Source organism: Vipera ursinii, assembly GCF_947247035.1.
Source record: "Vipera ursinii genome assembly, chromosome: 1".
Lineage (NCBI taxonomy): Eukaryota > Metazoa > Chordata > Lepidosauria > Squamata > Viperidae > Vipera > Vipera ursinii.
Genome location: NC_139512.1, coordinates 333,046,410 through 333,066,647, shown reverse-complemented (window position 1 = coordinate 333,066,647; position 20,238 = coordinate 333,046,410). Strand labels below are relative to the sequence as shown.

Here is a 20,238-nt window from a genome sequence, read left to right as displayed (position 1 = left end):
TTGCCTATCCCTGAGCTAGTAAAATGATTTGCAAATTTTCTATGATCAGTGGTTGGCTCACAACCATCACAGATTGCACACACTCTGCCAGTCTTTGTCCTCTGTGAATCCATCCACTTTGCCTAACAAAGAGGAGCTGAGGCTACCGATACTGGCAAGCCATCAAGAATAACTGTTCGTCAGAAGAAGGAGCTGTAGCAAAGGGGAAATCAAAAAGATTTCTAGTCAAAAAGAAAGGCATTCTCTCATTCCACCCATCCTGAGATATTTGCAAACATTTTTTTTGCCTGCAGTTCAAAGCAGAATCTCTAAAAAGTTATTCAACAGTTACTCCATTTTCTATAACTACTAACTGTATGCATTCCTCATGCTCATAGTTTTTGGGTTTTTTTGAAGGACAGAATATGATATTCTGAAAACCCGGTTTTAAAACTTTGTTCTTGCCCCCACAGATTTACAGAGATGTGTATAACAAGAAAGAGGAAGCCTAAAGGCAAATTATACAGGGACATCTTTGTCTCTTAACATCCTAGGAAAAGAGGGTGCTTGGTGTGATTTAAACAGGAGACTTTGCACACCCGAAACTTCTGTGCTTCACAGACAAGAAATTGGCCACATCCAATAGGAGTCATATCTGAAAATCTGCACCAATGAATGGATCAGCTAATTTTCATGCATGAAGGCAGCAAATAACCAAGGAATGAATTAGAGTTACTTAGAGAGAACATTCATACCCTCTCCAAAGTGGTGCCCTCCAAATGTACCATTTTACAATTCCCATCATTCCCAGCCAGCACAACCTTCGATCAGAGTTGCAATCCAACATATCTAACAAAAATCACATTGGGAGAAGTTGCTGTGCCCTTATCGAGGAACAGAACCCAGGATGCAATAAGTTGGAAGCATTTTTACTTTCATTAACAGTGGTTCTCAGAGGGTATGGATGAATAGTTACTGTCTTAATAACATTTCTACTTTAAGTCCCTTAATAGAAAATTTATTATCTACCTGACTGCTTGCCAGAGCAGGAAGATGAGGTATAAACCAAATGAATGCATAATAAATATTTTCCATGCATCTCCAGAAATTCTCATAACTTATAAATCCTCAACAAAGAGACTCCCTAGCACATTTTTCTAATACAAGGAATTAAATGCTGCTTCAACAGCAGATAATAGGGAGACTTTGTTAAATCAAAGTACTTTCCCAGACTGGAAATTAGTCTAGCTCACATTGTGACATTTTCCCACTGCAACAAACTTTTTAACTTTCCTCTTGGCTTTCTGGAGTAACAGCAGAGAAGCTTAATGAGCAACAGCATCAAGAATTTCTGGCCACTGCACTATATGTGGCTCACAAGCCCCTTCTGTGCCCCACAGAGCTGCCCCCAAATAATGTACTGCTGAATAATGGTGACATGATTTTCTCTTGATTTTTGGTAAAACAAAAATATGTAAAATAGGTACACATTATTGTTCTTTGTTTAAGTTTGGGGGGTTTTATATGATGTTAGTAATTGAGAAAAATATCTGTTAAAATTCCTGGGCAACAGATACAGGACCAAGATGATGATCCTGTTATTGGCTTCTTTAGGAAGGTGAATGGAAGTTTGGGTGGCATTTTTGTGGAGACTGTATGGTGGTGTTGATATATTTAAAGTTCTTCATCCTGCAGCTAGATCATGCCTGCCAGAAATGGAGGAAGAAAAAGTCCAATTGTCCCCAGCAAGCAGACAAAGATAAACATCCAGAGGAAGATGCGGTCAATCACCATGGCAACATATTTCCAATCCTCTTTGACCTGCAACAAATGAAAAATCATGACTAGGGCAACTAATCACCAGCTTAACTGGAATTCATCATGATTGGGATAGGAAAACTTAAAAACATACCACAAATGCTTCAGTAACTTAGACCTAGATGCAATAGGTTAAGTAAGCAAGTAGGCATAGTAAGTATCAATATGCCATACCATAGAATAATTATCCATCAGTTAAAACAGACCAAAAAAAAATTCAGACTGGGCTGAAAAAAATCCAGCTGAGCATTAGATAGCAGCAAAGAGGATGCCTTATGTATCCTATAGTTATCTACTGAATAGTTGTCAAGATTTTGGTATTCCAGATCTGGCAGCTCTACAGAGTATAGAGAATGTTCTGGATGAAACTATTCAGCCAGTTGGGTTCCTTCAGGGGTTGGGAAGTTTGATTAAGAAAAAACAAAGTGGCCTGGGAAAGATTTTGGCAACCTGTGGGGAGAGGTATAACACTTCATCTGGAGCCCACAGTTCCATCTAAATTGGGCAAACCTGAAATGGGAGCCCTTCTTTAAAAAGGATGGGAGGCAAGGCTAAAACCAGTATCACATGCCTTATAGATCAATGTCCCTACTCTTGTACATTGGGTGTTCAGAGAGAAACGAAGGGATAAACCAGCTATATTTCCTCTCTAGACCATTACCAGCCCTGTCTTTCAAACAGGGGGTGAAGTCACAATATGTCCCCCAGGGTAAAAGAGTGAACCTTGCCCAGGAAGAAATTGTAGGGATGGAGTTCCTATGGGCAGATCAACCTGGACCCGTGATGTAAGAGAGGTATGGTCTGTGGGTGATACTAACCGTCATGGTTGGCTGAGAGGTTTGTGTCACAATTGTGAATGTGTAATCCTCCAGCCTGTAGAAAATCATGGTAGCAGAGATGGCACTGCCTTAACTGTTCTGCCTCAAGGTCTTTTAATGCCATGCAAATTAAAGAAAGTAGGCAGCGGACTCTGCTGCCTTTGTTTCCCTTCCCACTGAGCGTTACCTGCAGCTTGGAAAATATCTTACCAATGCTGATGCTACTTCTTAATTTGTGATGAGACAACTTTAGGCAGGGGTAAATGTGTTCCTGGAGCAGAAAGTTTAACCACCGTCCAAATTTTATTACTTGACTGCTTGACTGATTGATTGCGGAGGCTTTACACTGCCTCAGTTTCAGTCACCTGTAAGAAATTCTCCAAAGTGCCCGAAGGCAGGACAAGAAGCAACGGATGGAAACTAATCAAGAAGAGAAGCAACCTAGAACTAAGGAGAAACTTCCTGACAGTTAGAACAATTAACCAGTGGAACAACCCACCTCCAGAAGCTGTGAATGCTCCAACACTGGAGGTTTTTAAGAAGAGACTGGACAGCCATTTGTCCGAAATGGTATAGGGTTTCGTGCCTGAGCAGGGGGTTGGACTAGATGACCTCCAAGGTCCCTTCCAACTTTATTATTATTATTATTATTATTATTATTATTATTATTATTATTATTATTATTATTATTATTATTATTATTATTATTAAATTCACAGCTCTAAAAAAGGCAAGGGGGTAAAACAGTATAATATAGCTTCCCACAACATTAATTTGTGGCAACACATCTTTCTCAGCAGCCTGGTCTCCAGAGGCCTTCAATAACCAGGAACCAGAATAAACTATTCCTTAAGGCAGGGGCTGGGTGGGGGGGAATGGTGGTGCATAGAGGAAGCCCATTTCTGAAGTCCCTGCCATTGCCTAAGTAATAAGGTGCCAGTATGGAGATGCATTCAAAGAGTGTCCAGTGGGGGAGAGAATTGCACCAAACCAGTAAGAAAAGCCTAGCCAAGATATTTCCTTCTTCCAGGAAAATGGGTGGTAACCAAATGGGTTTGTGTATCCTATAACTGGATGTGCTATGCAGTCACAACACAAATATACACACACATATCTCCAGGTGAAAGCCCTTTCGGTGAAATGGGTTACTTCAGTTTGTTGATTCTTTCTGAAAAGAAAAAGGACCCTCTTGTAAAATCCCAGTGAAGTTTCAGCTGGAAGGAGCTCCTAAGGTTAAAACGAAGACTGCATGCCATATCTGGCAGACAATGAAATCATAAATTAACAGTGCAGCCCAATGCAGGCTGAATCAGCATAAGCCCATTAAACCTAATTGATCTTATGCGCAAATAAAAAGACTGTAGAATAAGTTAAAAGAGTCAGCAAAAACAAAATATGCGTTGTGGGGGTGCAGTGGGAGAGGTTCATGAAATATTTGTCCTTCAATTACTGTGTTACTATTGTGATTTCTGATTTTGCACTAATTCTGGTTATATTCCTTCCTACTCCCCTTTTTTTCACAAAAGGTTGTCAACCAGGCTTCTTTCTCCAATCCTTCTATCCTGCTGGGCTGATTTCTCTCTTAGATCGAATTCCATCTTAGAATTTTGGTCTAAGGCAGGGGTCTTCAAACTTGGCCCTTTTATGACTTGTGGACTTCAACTCCCAGAATACACTGGCTGAGGAATTCTGGGAGTTGAAGTCCACAAGTCATAAAAGGGCCAAGTTTGAAGACCCCTGGTCTAAGTGCTAAGAACATTCTTGCAGACAGGTCTTCAGTCTACTGAATTTAAGTGATTCCACATGATTTAAGTGGAAGCTGGGGCAATATTCCTCAGAGCTAGGGATATATGACAAAATATGGACTGAGTAGGCCAAAGTTCTAATCCAGAAAAACAGTTCTTAGTATCTTAAACTTAGCAACTCACCGAGAAATCTGCATCCTCAGCCCGCAGGTGATTTGCTATGTAGTGCACCCCTTCCAGCGCCTTCAAGATGCTTGGAGACAGCTGGATCTCCTGCTCAGATGAAGCTGAACTTTCTGTTTTGATAGTGGCTGGGCGATGAACCAGTTCCACAAATCTTCTTCCCAGATGTTGAGCACTGTTGTAGCGATATTGAAGGCATTGATGATGACAAATGCTTGGTAGGGGTAGTCTGCCAGCCTGAATCATCTCTTCGTGATTCTCCTCTTCCTCGTCCCACCTATCATCTACGTCTGTCTCCAGCCAACACTGTGAAGTGCTGAGATTTACTGGAGGCATGTCATATTGTGCAATTACTTCTTCACTGGTCACCCTCAACCCTGAAGCTATTACTGGAGGACGTTTCATGAAGAGCCAGCGGGGAATGAAATCCAAAAAAACATTCTGGACCCAGTGTGGCATCTTATGAGTACTGGGTGAGCGATGATGGACATTGAGAACGAAAACTGTGATGACAATGGAGAGGGTGACAAAGATCATGGTGAAAAGCAAATATTCGCCAATCAGTGGGATAACTAGGGAAGTGGATGGAATGATTTCAGTGATAAGTAGGAGAAAGACAGTGAGGGACAAAAGGACAGAGATGCACAGGGTGATCTTCTCACCACAGTCAGATGGCAGGTAGAAGACCAATACAGTCAAGCAGGAAATTAGAAGGCAAGGGATAATGAGATTAATGGTGTAGAAGAGAGGCAAACGGCGGATGATGAAGCTATAAGTGATGTCAGGGTAGATCTCACTGCAACAATCGTATTTCTTGGTATTATAAGTGCCCACTGCACTGATAATGGCCCATTCCCCACTTTCCCAGTAGTCCTTAAGGTCTACATGGTGCTCCATACTCTCCAAGTCAATCTTGGCCTTGTCATAAGTCCATGAGCCAAATTTCATTTTGCAGTTTTGTTGATCAAAGGGGAAGAAGGTTACATCAATGCTGCAGGAACTCTTATAGATGGCTGGTGGCACCCACTTCACACTGCCATTAGAGAAAAGGTGAGCCTTTATCATATGGGTGACAGCAAATTCTCCATCAGCACTTGAGAGAGAGAAAAGACAGGAGGTAAGAGGAGACTGTTTAACCTTAAACAAACTTCTTGAGTGTTGAGGCATCATATAGGGACAGCATTGTAGTCCACTGAGTTAAAGCCAATCAAGAAAGTCTTCTTGTATATTGATTTATTGTGACAAAAGCCTTGAGGAACCAGACAGTCCTCTCCTCCAAAACAAGACTATTTTGAAACTCACATTTTTCTCTGTTCACAAATATTATTTTACTAATACTAAGAAAATACATCTGCACAATATTTTGAACCCTAGGTTAAGAGTTAAGCATAAGTCATCATTCAGTAATGTTATAAGTATGTAAAATAAGGAAGATGAAATAAATATAACTAGGTTGCACTGTGCCTACGATCATAGCTGCATGGAAAATGTCCTTTTAGAAAGCTTGAGAAATGTTAACTGAACTACTTGAAGATGACTTTGGAACTAAAAAGCTGAAAGTAAAGAAAAATAATAAATGGCGTAGATTAACATCAGACTGGAAATCAATATTCATTTTAATATCAGCTGCCATAATTCATATTTATTAACCCTCCTGCAAGCTCTGTTCATCAAACCATTTAGCTCAGATTTGTTGGCACCCACTTTTTCTGACCCTCCACTTCAGGAACAATGTAAAACTTGTTCTGTGCTGTCTACCAGTACTTCTGTAGGATTTCAGATGAATTTCTGAGCTCTGTCTGGTGATGCTGGTAAGCAAACCTGTGACTTTCCTCATCCAGAGGCTGTCCTCCACCACAAATATGAGTGGTAGACACATCTCACAGAGACTTGGGGTGTCTAGAAGGTGCTTGTTTTGGGAATCAGAGGAATAACTGTCAACTTTCAAACAAAAGAGCTACTGAGAGCATTTTAGAAAGTCAAAAATGTCAAGTTATTTTAACAAACTGTCTGACCTTCAAAGAGGCACAGAAAATATAACTGATTCCAACCTCACAGCAACTGCAATGCATATTTAAGAGATGCTTTTGTGCAGGTTAATAATATATTGATGTATAAGCCTCGGCAGATGAGAGCTGATATGGCTATTTGCTCAGAAAGCACATGGGTTTGCACATTTCACAACTCAATATTACTTTAATTCAAACATACGTACTTTACAATTTGCATACTTTAAGAATTCGTGGTCTGTTATTCCCTTCACCATTTCTGGTGATGACTGCTGAATTGGCTAGTAGTTCAAAGCAACAGCATGTGGGAAAGAGTTAAATGAACCACTCCCTCCCAGCTCCATAGATTATAAACAGAATATCAGGGTTGGAAGGGACCTTAGAGGTCTTCTAGTCCAACACCTTGCTCCAGCAGAAGACCATGTATCATTTCAGACAAATGGTTGTCCAATCTCTTCTTAAAAGCTTCCAGTGATGGAGCACCCACAACTTCTTGAGCTGTCCCACTGACTGGTTGTTCTGACTGTCAGGAAATTTCTCCCTAGTTCTAGGCTGCTTCTCTCTTTAATGATCTTCCACCTATTATTTCTTGTCCTGCCCTCTGGTGCTTTGGAGAATAAGTTGACTACCTGTTTTCTGTGTAAAAGTAAAGGTAAAGGTTCCCGCGCACATGCGTGCTAGTCGTTTCTGACTCTAGGGGCCGGTGCTCATCTCCGTTTCAAAGCCGAAGAGCCAGCGCTTGTCTGAGGACGTCTCCGTGGTCATGTGGCCGGCATGACTAGACACCAAAGGCGCACGGAACGCTGTTACCTTCCCACCTTAGTGGTCCCTATTTTTCTACTTGCATTTTTACGTGCTTTCGAACTACTAGGTTGGCAGAAGCTGGGACGAGTAACAGGCGCTCACTCTGCTACGCGGCACTCGGGATTTGACCCGCCAAACTGCCGACCTTCTGATCGACAAGCTCAGCGTCCCAACCCACTGAGCCACCACGTCCCTTTTCTTTTCTGTGACAGCCCCTCAAATACTATAAGACAGCTATCAGGTCTCCCCTAATCTTTCTCTTTAATATGCTAGACATACCCAGTTCCCTTAACCGTTCATCCTACAGTTTAGCCTCTAGACCCCTTATCATAATTGTTGCTAAATATACCAAATCTGGTATATTTATGTATATTCTGGACAATCCTGTCTCTCATCCTTCCCATCAAATGCTCCCCTCCTCACTCCTCTTCCTGGCCACAATTAAGAAAATGTCAAAGATATGAGACAAATAGACTAGAACTGAAGGCAGAACTGTTATTATTCATGAGGGCCATTTGATGGCAGCATAATACCAGCCAATTGAAGAAAGCCATTCCTCGCAAATTAAACTAAGATTTGCACACAGACAGAAAGAAGAAATTTTTGCCAGTATTCCTTGGAGGAGAACAGGCTGGACATCGTCCTTTAAGTTGCTACTGAGGGAATACAAAATTTCAGCAGCTGTTAAAATGCATCATCCTATTGTGTGTGCAGTGTGATTGCAGAAAGTAATTCATTAAGATCCAAATCTGTTAATGTTATGCTATGTTTTCAAGAACAAACCCAAAACACAGCACAAGTTTGGAACTGCAGAGGCCACAAATTTTGCTCAAGGCCATTTATGAAGCAGGAGAGATCATATCTGGATAAAGTATGATTTGTTGGAGCAATCACAGATTCATCTAACTTAACATCTCATTTCCACCAGAAGACAGGGGCTTCTGGTAAGCGGGATAAGAAAGGAACAACAAGGACATAAAAATAGCATGACTCACCTAAAATGTCTCCCATTCTGACAAAATATTTTACTGGATAGAAAATCTCACCACGAGGATGAAATGAATGCCCAATTTGCTTAACAGTATCCTAAGTCTCATGAGTTACAAGTAGCAAATTGCACTACATATTGGAAAACAACTGGAATGTATTAAGATTAAGCATCTTAAGCTTTTTCTTTACTTGGAATAAACAAATGATTGTTCATATGATATTGTACAAGTAGAAGGACTGCTAGTTTTCTGAATGACAATTATTACTCTGTACATATGCATTTAATTTCTCTTAGAGCTTATTGTTTCATATCATCATGATATCACTCTCTCTTATATCATTTATTGAAGTCTACAGCTGGTGGGGATATATGTATATTTCTGAAATGGCAATACCTACATTTTCTGCACGACTGCAAGACGGACATAACTTATAGATATGTTTGCATTTCAGGTGTATTGCTATTCTACTAAGCATGCAAGGATGGTTGACGCCTTTGGAATTATTCATGGTTGAAGGTCTTCATCCTCTTACTAGCTAACACTTGTTTCATTTATTTTTTCATTTTATGTTTTCATTTATTTTAGGATGCAGATGTAAATATTCATAAATATAAATATTCATTGTTGTTGTTGTTAGTTGCGAAATCGTGTCCGACCCATCGCGACCCTATGGACAATGTTCCTCCAGGCCTTCCTGTCCTCTACCATCTTCCGGAGTCCATTTAAGCTCACGCCTACTGCTTCATAAGAGTGTCCAAAAAGATCTATCTTATGGCTGAAAAATATAGAACTTATCCTAACGAAGTGGTGTGGATATGGATGTGTATGTTCTGTTTTTGTGTCTTTTTTCTCACCTTTCAGTGGACTACTTGGACATGATCCACCAATTCAAAATTAGCAAGTAAAATTACAGTACATATGACACCATCACTCTGTCTCTTTCACACACGCACAATGTAGAGGAATACAGAGATGATCTTGGAGAAGGTACATGATGACCATGAATGAGAAATAGGTTTAGCCCAGGGAAACAAAACAAACATGAAAAAAACTTAAGACTGCTTATCTCTTGCTTTATGTAGGAGAGAGGGAAAGCAAGTCTGACAGGCTTTCAAGATTCTATTATTATAGCCTATATCAATAAAGTAGTATTTCTTGTGCTACCTATTTCCTGACCCATTTACCTTAAAGTGCTAAACACATGCATTTGTGTGTGTGGAAATGTACATACTTAGCATATCTCTGCCCTGAGAAACTCTTGGTTCTTAACACAGTCAGACAGGAAAATTTGGCTTATCTTCAGTTTAAGAAAATGAACTTCTGTGTAGCTTTTTTCTATGTAGGATGTTGCCAAGGCTCCTCTATTTCATTTGCATTTCTAATATCCTTTCAAACTGTACACAAGAAGACAGATGAATGCCAAGGACATGTACCAGAAGGCTATAGCTTTCCACAAAAACAATATTCTATCTCTAAAATATGAGATGCAAAAAGCCACATTTGGGAGAAATCGTGGAATGTTTTTTTTAAAAAAAAAAGTAAGACAGCAATCATGATCCTGTGATGGAAACCCCACTCCTTTTTTATGTGCATTGTGAAACACATTACATCAGGGGTGTCCAACCTTGCAACTTTAAGACTTGGACTTCAAATCCCAGAATTCACCAACTAGCCATGGTGAATTCTGGGAGTTGAAGTCCAAGTCTTAAAGTTGCCAGGGTTGGAAACCCCTACATTAAACAGTAATAGGGTTTTGACCACATGTCATGATCACCATCTTGATTTTTTTTGCTTCTCCTTATGGATGCTTGTGGAAATGGAAAAGTCTCTCTCCCCTGAAATTCAGATCTGCTGTTGATCTTCATTCATGCAACAAAAGGAAAATTGCTCACTACCAATCAACTCCAAATGAAGTACAGAACTACTATATGTGGAAGCCAACTTTTGAAATTAAGTTAGAACAAAAGGGGACTTAACCTGTTCTTTGAAATTCTCTGTCTCCCCTTGACACCACTTTGCTCCACATCAGGTTAGTATCAGAGCAGTTGGCAACCACTCCACAAATCTATTCAGGCAATGTTAACACAACATATTTAATATACTTACAGAACTAATTAATTCTCTGGTTTGTGTTTTATATATACGTTTACAAAGTCACAGAATGACCTTGATTCACATCATACATTAAGCCCCCAAAGAAAATCAGTGAAGGTCAAGAGAACCAAATTTAGCATCTGATGTTAATACAGCCTGTACATTTGCAGATGTTTGGTCCAACTTTCAAGGAGCATCAATTTGGATACAGAACAGGCAGAAAGTTGGAGTTACCATCAACAGATATAAGTGGTCTCCACATTTGTTCCCATGGGTGAAAAATACATAATAGCCCTCTGTCTCCATTTCCCAGTGTGTATTATGATTCTGGACTATGCTTCACTCCGCTGCATTATTTTAAGATATTTAGTGAAATTTGCCTCTGTGTGTCTTTTCATTAGTCCTATGTTAGGTTTTAAGGAAGATATTTTTTTATTCACTGCAATGTTGAGATCTCTTTACATCTGTACAGTTCATCCAGAAGTACAATGCCATCACCTACTTGTTATACAGTACAATATCTGGAATCCAAATCATCTCAGAAGGTACTCGAATAGATGTAACATTGTCGAACTCTGTTGGATTCCACTGAAGCTTGTAGTCATTCCATTCCTGATGGTAAGGAAAAAGTCTTTGTTCAATCCTCTCTAGTGGGATGATGTGATTTACAAGGGCACTACAAAGATTATTTCTTTATTTACAAGAGTTATATGATCTCCCATCTCACACAATGATTCTAGGTGGCTCACAACAACTCATAAAACATAATTTTAAAAAAAGATATTGTACTTTCCATGCACTGACTAGACCAGGGGTAGGCAACCTTGGCTCTTTTATGACTCATGGACTTCAACTCCCAGAATTCCTGAGCCAGCATGGCTCAGGAATTCTGGGAGTTGAAGTCCATGAGTCATAAAAGAGACAAGGTTGCCTATCCCTAGACTAGACCAAACATCCTCATAGCTCAACCCCCATCTGAGATCAATGCTTAGGGGAAGAACCAGGTCTTTACAGCTCTGTCCCACTAGAGGGCCACAAGAAAGGGAGGGGACCTGGGGCACACCCATCTTATCTAATCTTGTAAGACAGATAGATATCCTCAAGGAGAGGCTGTCCTGCAAATAACCTGGCCCTGTGCCATGTAGAGGTATAAAAGTACAGGTAATCCTTGACTTACAATAGTTCATTTAGTGATTGTTCAAAATTATAGTACAACGGCAGTGAAAAGAGTGACTTATGAGCATTTTTCACACTTATGACCATTGCAGCATCCCCATGGCCATGTGATCAGAATTCAGATACTTGGCAACTGATTCATATTTATGACAACTGTTGTGTCCTGAGGTCATATGATCACCCTTTTGCAACCTTCTGATACATAACGTCAATGGGGAAGCCAGATTCATTTAGCAACAATGTTACTATAACTTAACAAATGTAGTGATTCACTTAACAACTTGGTAAGAAAGGTCATAAAATGGGGCAAAACTCAGCTAACAAATGTCTCACTAAGCAACATATATTTTGGGCTCAATTGTGGTCGTAAGTCAAGGACTACCTGTACTAATCAATACTTTGAATTGCACCAGAAAACAACTGGAAGCCAATGCCGCTCATGCTACTTGTGATGCTACGTGGGTGATCAGCAGGGAACCCAAATTGTGTGCGCTGCTGCATTCTGCACCAATTGCATTTTTGGGATGGTCTTCAAGGACAGCCCCAAAAAGACTACATTGCAGTAATCTCAATGACTAAGCCATGGGTGACTACGAGCAAGACCTCCTGGTGCAGCAGTTGGTTCAACTGGTGCACAAGATAGATTTGTGCAAAGGCTCTCCTGGCCACATCTGCCACGTGCTCTTCCATCAGGAGCCACGAGTCCAAGGAGACTCTCAAATTATACATCAGATCTGGAAGGGGGAATGTTACCCATCCAGAGTCAGAGATATAAATTTTCCCACAAATAAGCTAGATTTATAGGACACACTAACGCAGAAAACCTAACTAAGGTTAACAGTAACCAAGACCATATTGTGCAAAAGCAGCAGATAGCTTTTTACTGAACTGGATGGTATGAACACAATGAGTGTGTGCTCGCCTCCGACATTGACTTCTCTGGATTTTAAAAAGAATTAAATAAACAGATGATAGCTCTAAAAAAATAGAATACATTGACCAGCCTACAGTAGACACCCACCATGTTCAGATTTGGGTAAAAGTTTGAAAAACAGCACAAAAGTTGCTGTAAGGCTCTTTGGATTCTCTATTAGAAGTGAAAAAAACAAAGAAGGACACTAACCCTTTTTACATGACACAAGATCCATGTAATGTGGTTGTATTTGAATAATCAATCCTTGGGAGTCTCCCAGATTCAAAATTACTAGATTGTACCTATCCTGCTTACCTGTTTCAGCCAAACATTTGTGGTCATCATTTGGTTCTTTTCATCCTTCATAGGCAAAGAAAAAAAATGGAGGTATTTGGATTGAAGGGAAATGCACACATTAAATCTCATCACTGCGTTTAACCCTAGAAAGGAGGCCATATTTTGTACTTGTATGCCTGGCTTGTTCAGAATGCTAGATAAGGATAAAATTTGAAGTTTCAGCATAGAGCAGGACCTCAGCTGTTGCCTTAGCAGGTTGTGTGAAGCCATGGCACTAAACATAAGGAGACTCGTATTTTCAGGCACAATACATTCCACAAATACAGCAGTATAATTGCTGTTTTTCTAGATTTAGCAGGTTGTATGAAGTCAGTCTCCAGGAACTAAGGATAGCGATTCCCTTTTTCCGTCAGAATGAAGAGCACAAATACCTTCTCTTTTGACTTCTAAGGATGATTGTTATAGCTGGTTGTGTAAGAGGCATGGTGGCACAGTCATTAGAATGCAGTATTGCAGCTAACTCTGCCCACAGCCTGGAGTTCGATCCTGACCGGCTCAAAGTTACTCAGCCTTCCATCCAATCTGAAGAATCAGATTGTTGGGGACAATAGGCTGACATTTGTAAACCGCTCAGAGAGTGCTGTAAAGCACTTTGGAGCATTATATAAATCTAAGTGGTATTGCCATTGCTACTGTGCTTTCCAAAACATCTAAGGAAACATATATCCCTGCCTGTTTCCTGTTACCAAATATGTCTTCCATGATACATATAACGCAAATCATTTTCTAGAAAAAAGTCCCCAAACAAATTCATTTTGAAACCACAAAGCTAATTCCAAAAGAGGGCTTCAGTTTGTGAGAGGGACCTTGGAGTCTTAGTGGATGATCACTTGACTATGAGCCAGCAACGTGCAGCAGCAGCCAAAAAGCTAATACAATCCTGGGTTGTATAAACAGACACATGGAATCATGATCACACAAAGTATTAATACCGCTTTATAAAAACCCTAGTAAGACCACACCTGGAATACTGCAACCAATTTTGGTCACCATATTAGATGGTGACTCTGGAAAAAGTTCAGAGAAGAGCAACCACCGGTCAGAGAATGTCGGCTGGTGACCCCCAGGGGGAGAGCATTCTCGGTGGGTGCACCAATCCTTTGGAACCGCTTACCAGCTGAACTACGGATGGCCCCCGGCCTTCGCTCCTTCCGGCGTGATCTAAAAACTTATCTATTCGAACAAGCCGGCCTGGTCTGATGGGTTTGGGGTTTTAACATTATTTTTAACTAACTTACCACATTGGGCACAATCATTTAACTTTAAATCTTGTATCCTGTATTCTTATTTTTATTGCCCTGTACACCGCCCTGAGTCCTTCGGGAGAAGGGCGGTATATAAATCAAATAAATAAATAAATAAAATAAAATAAAATGATCAAAAGCCTGGAGACTAAAACATATGAAGAATGGCTGCAGCACTTGGGTTTGGCTAATCTAAAGAAAAGAAGAAAAAGGGGTGACATGATAGCAGTATTCCAGTATTTGAGGGGTTGCCACAAAGAAGAAGACATCAAACTATTCTCCAAAGCACCAGCAGGCAGAACAATAAAGCGGTGGGGCTGGACTAGAAGACCTCCAAGGTCCTTCCCACCTCTATTCTATTCTTATTTTCTTAGTACATTTGACAATACAATTAATATGTGTTTTTTTCCAGCTGCAAATATTTTGGCTGAAAGTGCTACAGAAAGATCAAGTGCCAGTTTGTATACATACCACATCAATTAGCTGAGCTATGGACAGTCCAAACCTGACAATCACAACATCAGAGGTATTGGGGACCGGCCTGGACCATCGGTTGTAAGCATGGAAAAGATATCTGAAGAGCCGTTCTTCTGCCTGGGTCTGTGTCCGACCTTGGAGAGACGCAGATTCTACAAACAGGATCATGCAAACCTGCTATGGTCAGTCTAACCAAACCTTAAAAACTGGCATATCATTCCCAAATCATCCAAAATAAGTACTACAAGTCAGTTTAAACAATGAAATTAAATATCGAGATCAATATTCGAACATGACCAAATGCTATTTTTTTTAAATACTTAAGCTGAACAATCCTTCCACATTTTCGACATTAATCATTCTGACAACCCTGTAAAGCCGAAATCAGCAACTTTATTGAGCCTTCAGCATCTGTATGATTTTGCATAATGGCCTAGGTGGCTTAAATAAATGGGAAAAAATCCACCCACAACCCCGAATCTTGCAAGACTACTTTATTGTGCAAGAGTTTAATCATCTCATGACAAGGTCTATGCAAAGACAACTAACTCCATAAACTCTTGCATACTGGTGTGAACTCGCATGAGACTGTAGTAATTTCCACAGCCACTATTAGGTAAAGTAGTGAACTTTTTAGTACCTAAGAATTGTTCGGGTAGATGGGCAGCTATATAAATTTGTTAAATCAGACAATCAATCACTAGAATCCTCAAGCTGGAAGGCGGATTCATTCTGCTCAGTGCAGGCATCCAGATTAAAACATTGGAAACAAATGATGGCTGAGACCGAGAGACACCGAACAAACTATCAAAACAAGTTAGAGATAAGCATTACTGGAATTTGCACTTATATTATATCACATTATGCAAAAACACATTTATATGTAGAAAAACACAAAAACACAAATGAAACCACAGATGTTTTATTACCCACCTAGGTAAAATCATCAGTGCTAGATATGAACCTAATTGGATAATGGAATGTCTGCAAGAAAACAACCAGGCTCAGAGAGTATCAGGACACCACAGTTATTCTTTTCCTGTTCATATTATTTTCAACTGTTTTTAATATTCTACACCAGGGGTGTCAAACTCATAGCGTCACATGATGTGTCGCAACATATCGTAACTTTTTTCCCCTTGCCAGAGCTGGTGTGGGCACGGCTTCCGCACAACGCATCTAGCCCATGGGCCGGCAGTTTGACACCCCTGTTCTACACCAACCAGTGTCATTATGGTATATGTGCATGTGCCTTTATGTCACTTTTTGAATCCTGGTGACTGTCTGGATTAATTCCTGCACTTTTCTTGACAATATTTTCAGAAGTGGTTTGTCACTGTTTGCTTTGTAGGGTTGAGAGAGAGTCACTGGCCCAAGGTCACCCAGCTGGCTTTGTGCCTAAGACAGGACTAGAATTTATGGTCTTACAAATGCATTTTGCTACGAAACCTTGAAAGGTAAGCAGGCATGAGGACCATCTTTCTGCATCAAGTCTTTCAATGGCAAATCTTTAAGTAACTCAAGATAAAATAAGATATGATTGCAGAGGCCAATTCTGAGGTGGTAGTACACTCAAGAGCAAAGTTTAAGACCAAATTATACCTGGTGAAGCTGCCAGCGGAAATAACTAATGAGACTTGTATTCCATCCAGGCTGGCTATTCCAAAGCAAAGATTTTCTGGTTCTTTGTGTATCTCCTCCATTGTACCGAACGAGTTCTTTCATTTGGACTCATATTGCTGACATCCTTAAGAACTAATGGTTCTCTATCTTTGCATTCTGAGCCAAAATACCTTTTGAAACAACATCATGGACAACACCTAACACTCAGGTCTTGAATAAGAAGCAGCATGATATATGTGACAGATTGCAATCTTTGGGAATATAAAGGAGACAGGAAGAAAGATACAGGAAGAAACAGGGCTATTGCAGAAAACAGTCTTAAGTCCAAGGGAGGCGTAAAACCTAAAAAAAAAAAGACTTAACAAAACTGCCTTAATTACACTAAAGCATACGTTGTGTAGGAGAATTGCTTTGGTAGGCTTTCAAGATTCTGATATGTTACCCTACTAGCAATAAATATATTTCCAAAAACTCAAATAGTTCTTGTTTCCTGAGTTTGCCAGCTTTACAGAATTTAACAATATAAGACACTATCCTTGTCTAAAACGTAATCTGAATATTGCACAGAATATCTACTTCAAACACCTTAGTTTTTAAAGTCCTGAATTACAGAATAACAGAGTTGGAAGGGACCTTAAAGGTCTTTTATTCCAACCCCTTCCTCAAGAAGGAAGCCCTATAGAATTTTAGACAAATGGTTGTCCAATCTATTCTTAAAAGCTTCCAGTGTTGGAGCACCCACAACTTCTGGAGGCAAACTGATTAATTGTTCTAACTGTCAGGAAATTTATTCTTAGTTCTATGTTGGTTCTCTACTTGATTAGTTTCCATCCATTGCTTCTTGTTCTGCCTTCAGGTGCCTCCCAACTCTGTTATTCTGTTATTCACATTCAATATTACCTTTGACTACAACAGTCTGCATGTCATTTGTATCACACAGGAAAAAAATGTTATTTATTCTGGTGCCTCCATGTTACATAGATCTTTGTCATCAATAGTGATGAGCTTTATTTAGTCACGAGGCTGGTGAAATTTGAAAGTTTGGAAATGATGATGATAGCAACTGAATGAAATGTCCTTTGTCCAAGAAAAAGGCCAAATACTAGAGTGCATTTAATTGTATATCTGATCTAGTTGTCAGGGATTGTAGGAATTTCTGAAATGCTATATCCCAGCAATTATTTTCAGCATTGGTGAACTATATGGGTTCACAGCTATCCATGGCCCCTAAGGGAAGCCATTTTGAGAGCTAAACTCAAGTCACAGTTGAATAAAATTAGTGTCCTGGATTTTGTCACTTGAGATGTCAATCAGAACAGAGCTAGAAGGGACCTTGGAGGTCTTCCAGTCCAACCCTCTGCTCAAGCAACAGGCCCTATACCATTTCAGATGGTTGTCCAGTCTTTTCTTTTAAAGCTCCAATGATGAAGCACCCACAACTTTTGAATGCACACTGTTCCACTGGCTAATTGTCCTCACTGTTAGGAAGTTTGTTGTAATGTGGTGACCAAAACCGAATACAGTATTCCAGGAGTGGTCTTACTATGGCTTTATAAAGCTCTACTAATACTTCATGTGAATTTGATTCTATGCCTCTGTTTATACAACCAAGGATTGTGTTAGCTTTTTTGGCTGTTGCTGCACACTACTGGCTCATGTTTAAGTGATCATCCACTAGGACTCCAAGGTCCCTCTCATAGTTACTGTTTTTGAGCCAGTTTTGCCTAATCTGTACTTTTTACCTTTGGTTTTTCCCGCCTAGGTGTAAAACCATGCTTTTCTATATGCATTCTTTTTAAAGTGGGCATTTGCTTTTCATGCAGTTTATGTATTTATTTGCAAATTCATATTCTGGATCTTCAAGATGAGACAATGCATTTGGATATATAAACTGACAAACTACTGTGCCAAACAATTGTCAGGGTAGAAACAAATCCACCAAAGGAAAAAGCTAGTAAATCACATAATAAATAGGTGGTGTTGGCTCAGACTGACACAAAGAAAAAGTAGCCGTTTTGCATCTGAGAGGCTTTATCTGGCCCTTGGCTGCCTAGATTATTATTTTTTTCCTGCTGCTGGCAAGTGGATTTGAAATACAGACACAGCACTACATCTGTGTGAGTGGACTCATTTGGGGAGCACTGAAAGAAAGATCGAACAAGAGGAAGCTTGTGCAACCAACACTATCAGAAGCACGCAAGACCAAAAACCCCATCTGTTAACTCACAGCTGATGAAGGAAATTGCAGAAGGACATTTTACTTCTTTTGTAGCTGTACATACATTTATTGCTATATTCGTACAGGTCGGGACTCAAGTCAACCACCTGAATTTTGCCTCTGGAATTCACTCAAAGTGAAGAACTGGCCGTAAGTGAATAGAGCTTTGCCAGCAGCACAAGCAAGGACAGGAGTTAAAATTGTCAAGATGGCAGAGGGTTGTAATCAACGATCACTCCCACCCTTTTGAAGATGCATCACACAATTCAAAAGGGGCAAACTGCATGCTTTATCTGATATGGTGCTGATTTTGACACTTCCCCTGCATGAGTGCCAGTGAGGTTGGTCATCAGAAAGAAGGAAACAAATTTGGTGCTAGGAATCTGGGTGGCCAGAGCTCATAATTAACTGGAGGTAGAAAAGAGGTGGGGAAGGGGAGAAGTATTAAGGGAACAAATGGAAAACATAGCTAAGAATCACAAAATGAAACAAAGAAGTTCTAACAGACAGAATGGAACCTGAATGGAAATCATGGCACTGGCCCTTCTGAAGGGATGGAAAGGGTCATTTCCCCAAGAAATGACAAGAAGAAACAAAACTCCTGGGAAAGTATCAAAGGTATGGAGTAAAGGAACAGACACATGGGACAAAAAGCAGATCTAAGGACTCCACTTGATATAGAGCTACCCCACAGATGGCCTTCAACATAAATCACACCCTCTGAGCAGTACAAACAGACTAGCCAAAGTCAGCTTGGATGAGATTGCCTCTTAGTATCTTGGGCTTTTTTATCCTTTAGCACTAAATAAGTTAAAACCGTCACTTGAATTGCGCTTGTGCAATAGTCACAAAATATATGTTCTATTGCTAAAGGAGCTGGAGCTTATCAGCACACATGCCACTGCTTTTTACACCAACTGCAATTTCCCAGCAGTCATCAAGGCCAGTCTCTGATGGAGTGAATTGCAGTAACTCCATATGGAGATCATGATGACATGAATTACTGTTGCCAGAGTTTCCTACTCTAAAAAGTTGCAATTGACCCGTCAGCCAAAGGTGCTTACCCATAATCACAGCTTCTACGTACAAATCTAGGCAAAGCTATCAATCCAGGAGCCTACCAAGCTATTGACAGGCTCTTTTGGATAGAGGTCAACTTCTTCCAAAGCCAGCAGGAGAGCTACCCAACCATTACATAGTCAGTGAACAAACTGCCACACTATCTCATCAGGATTCAACTCCAGATGCTGGGAAATTACTTCTACAGCATCTCATATTTGGCTCTGGATAGAGAAGTACAACTAAAAGCCACCAATGAATTAATGATACCTCTCCCCCAATCATTGGGGGGAGCAACTTCTAATTAATGCTAAATGAGGCAGGTGAGAGGATGGACCCTGCAGCACCCCATATATAACCTTGACCACTCGTCCCCCTGCCCCTGTTGACAAATATTACCTACCCAAATAGGAGTAAAACAAGTATGAAATCATTCCCCCAATTCCTGAAACCTTATAGACAGCCCAGAAGATACTCACTGAGAAATAACTCATTTGACATTTGGGATATCTCAAACTTTTTCTTTGCAACATCCCATTAATTACTCCCTACACTAATTTGCATAATAGACACTGTTTAAAGAAGGAAGTAGATCATTTTACAATTGAGGTGGTGGAAGGGAAAGCATAGTTGTCCCTTACCTGACAACAGCACAAAACAAAAAGATAGGATGATCCGGAAAGGTGGAGATCCACTCATAAACAGTTCCATCATCTCAAAGGTTGTTGT

At 40.1% G+C, this 20,238-nt stretch overlaps 1 protein-coding gene across 1 annotated transcript; it reads right to left on the bottom strand.

Annotated features, from left to right (window-relative positions):
- Positions 1-1,328: 1,328 nt before the first annotated feature.
- CHRNA2 (cholinergic receptor nicotinic alpha 2 subunit) lies at positions 1,329-20,220 on the bottom strand (the record flags this gene model as incomplete). The annotated part of the gene is made up of 6 exons (XM_083353146.1): positions 1,329-1,800; positions 4,544-5,636; positions 10,945-11,054; positions 12,847-12,891; positions 14,604-14,761; positions 20,151-20,220. The coding sequence occupies 6 exons, from the start codon at positions 20,218-20,220 to the stop codon at positions 1,675-1,677; spliced, it is 1,602 nt and encodes a 533-aa protein (XP_083209272.1). The 3' UTR covers positions 1,329-1,674.
- Positions 20,221-20,238: the final 18 nt, after the last annotated feature.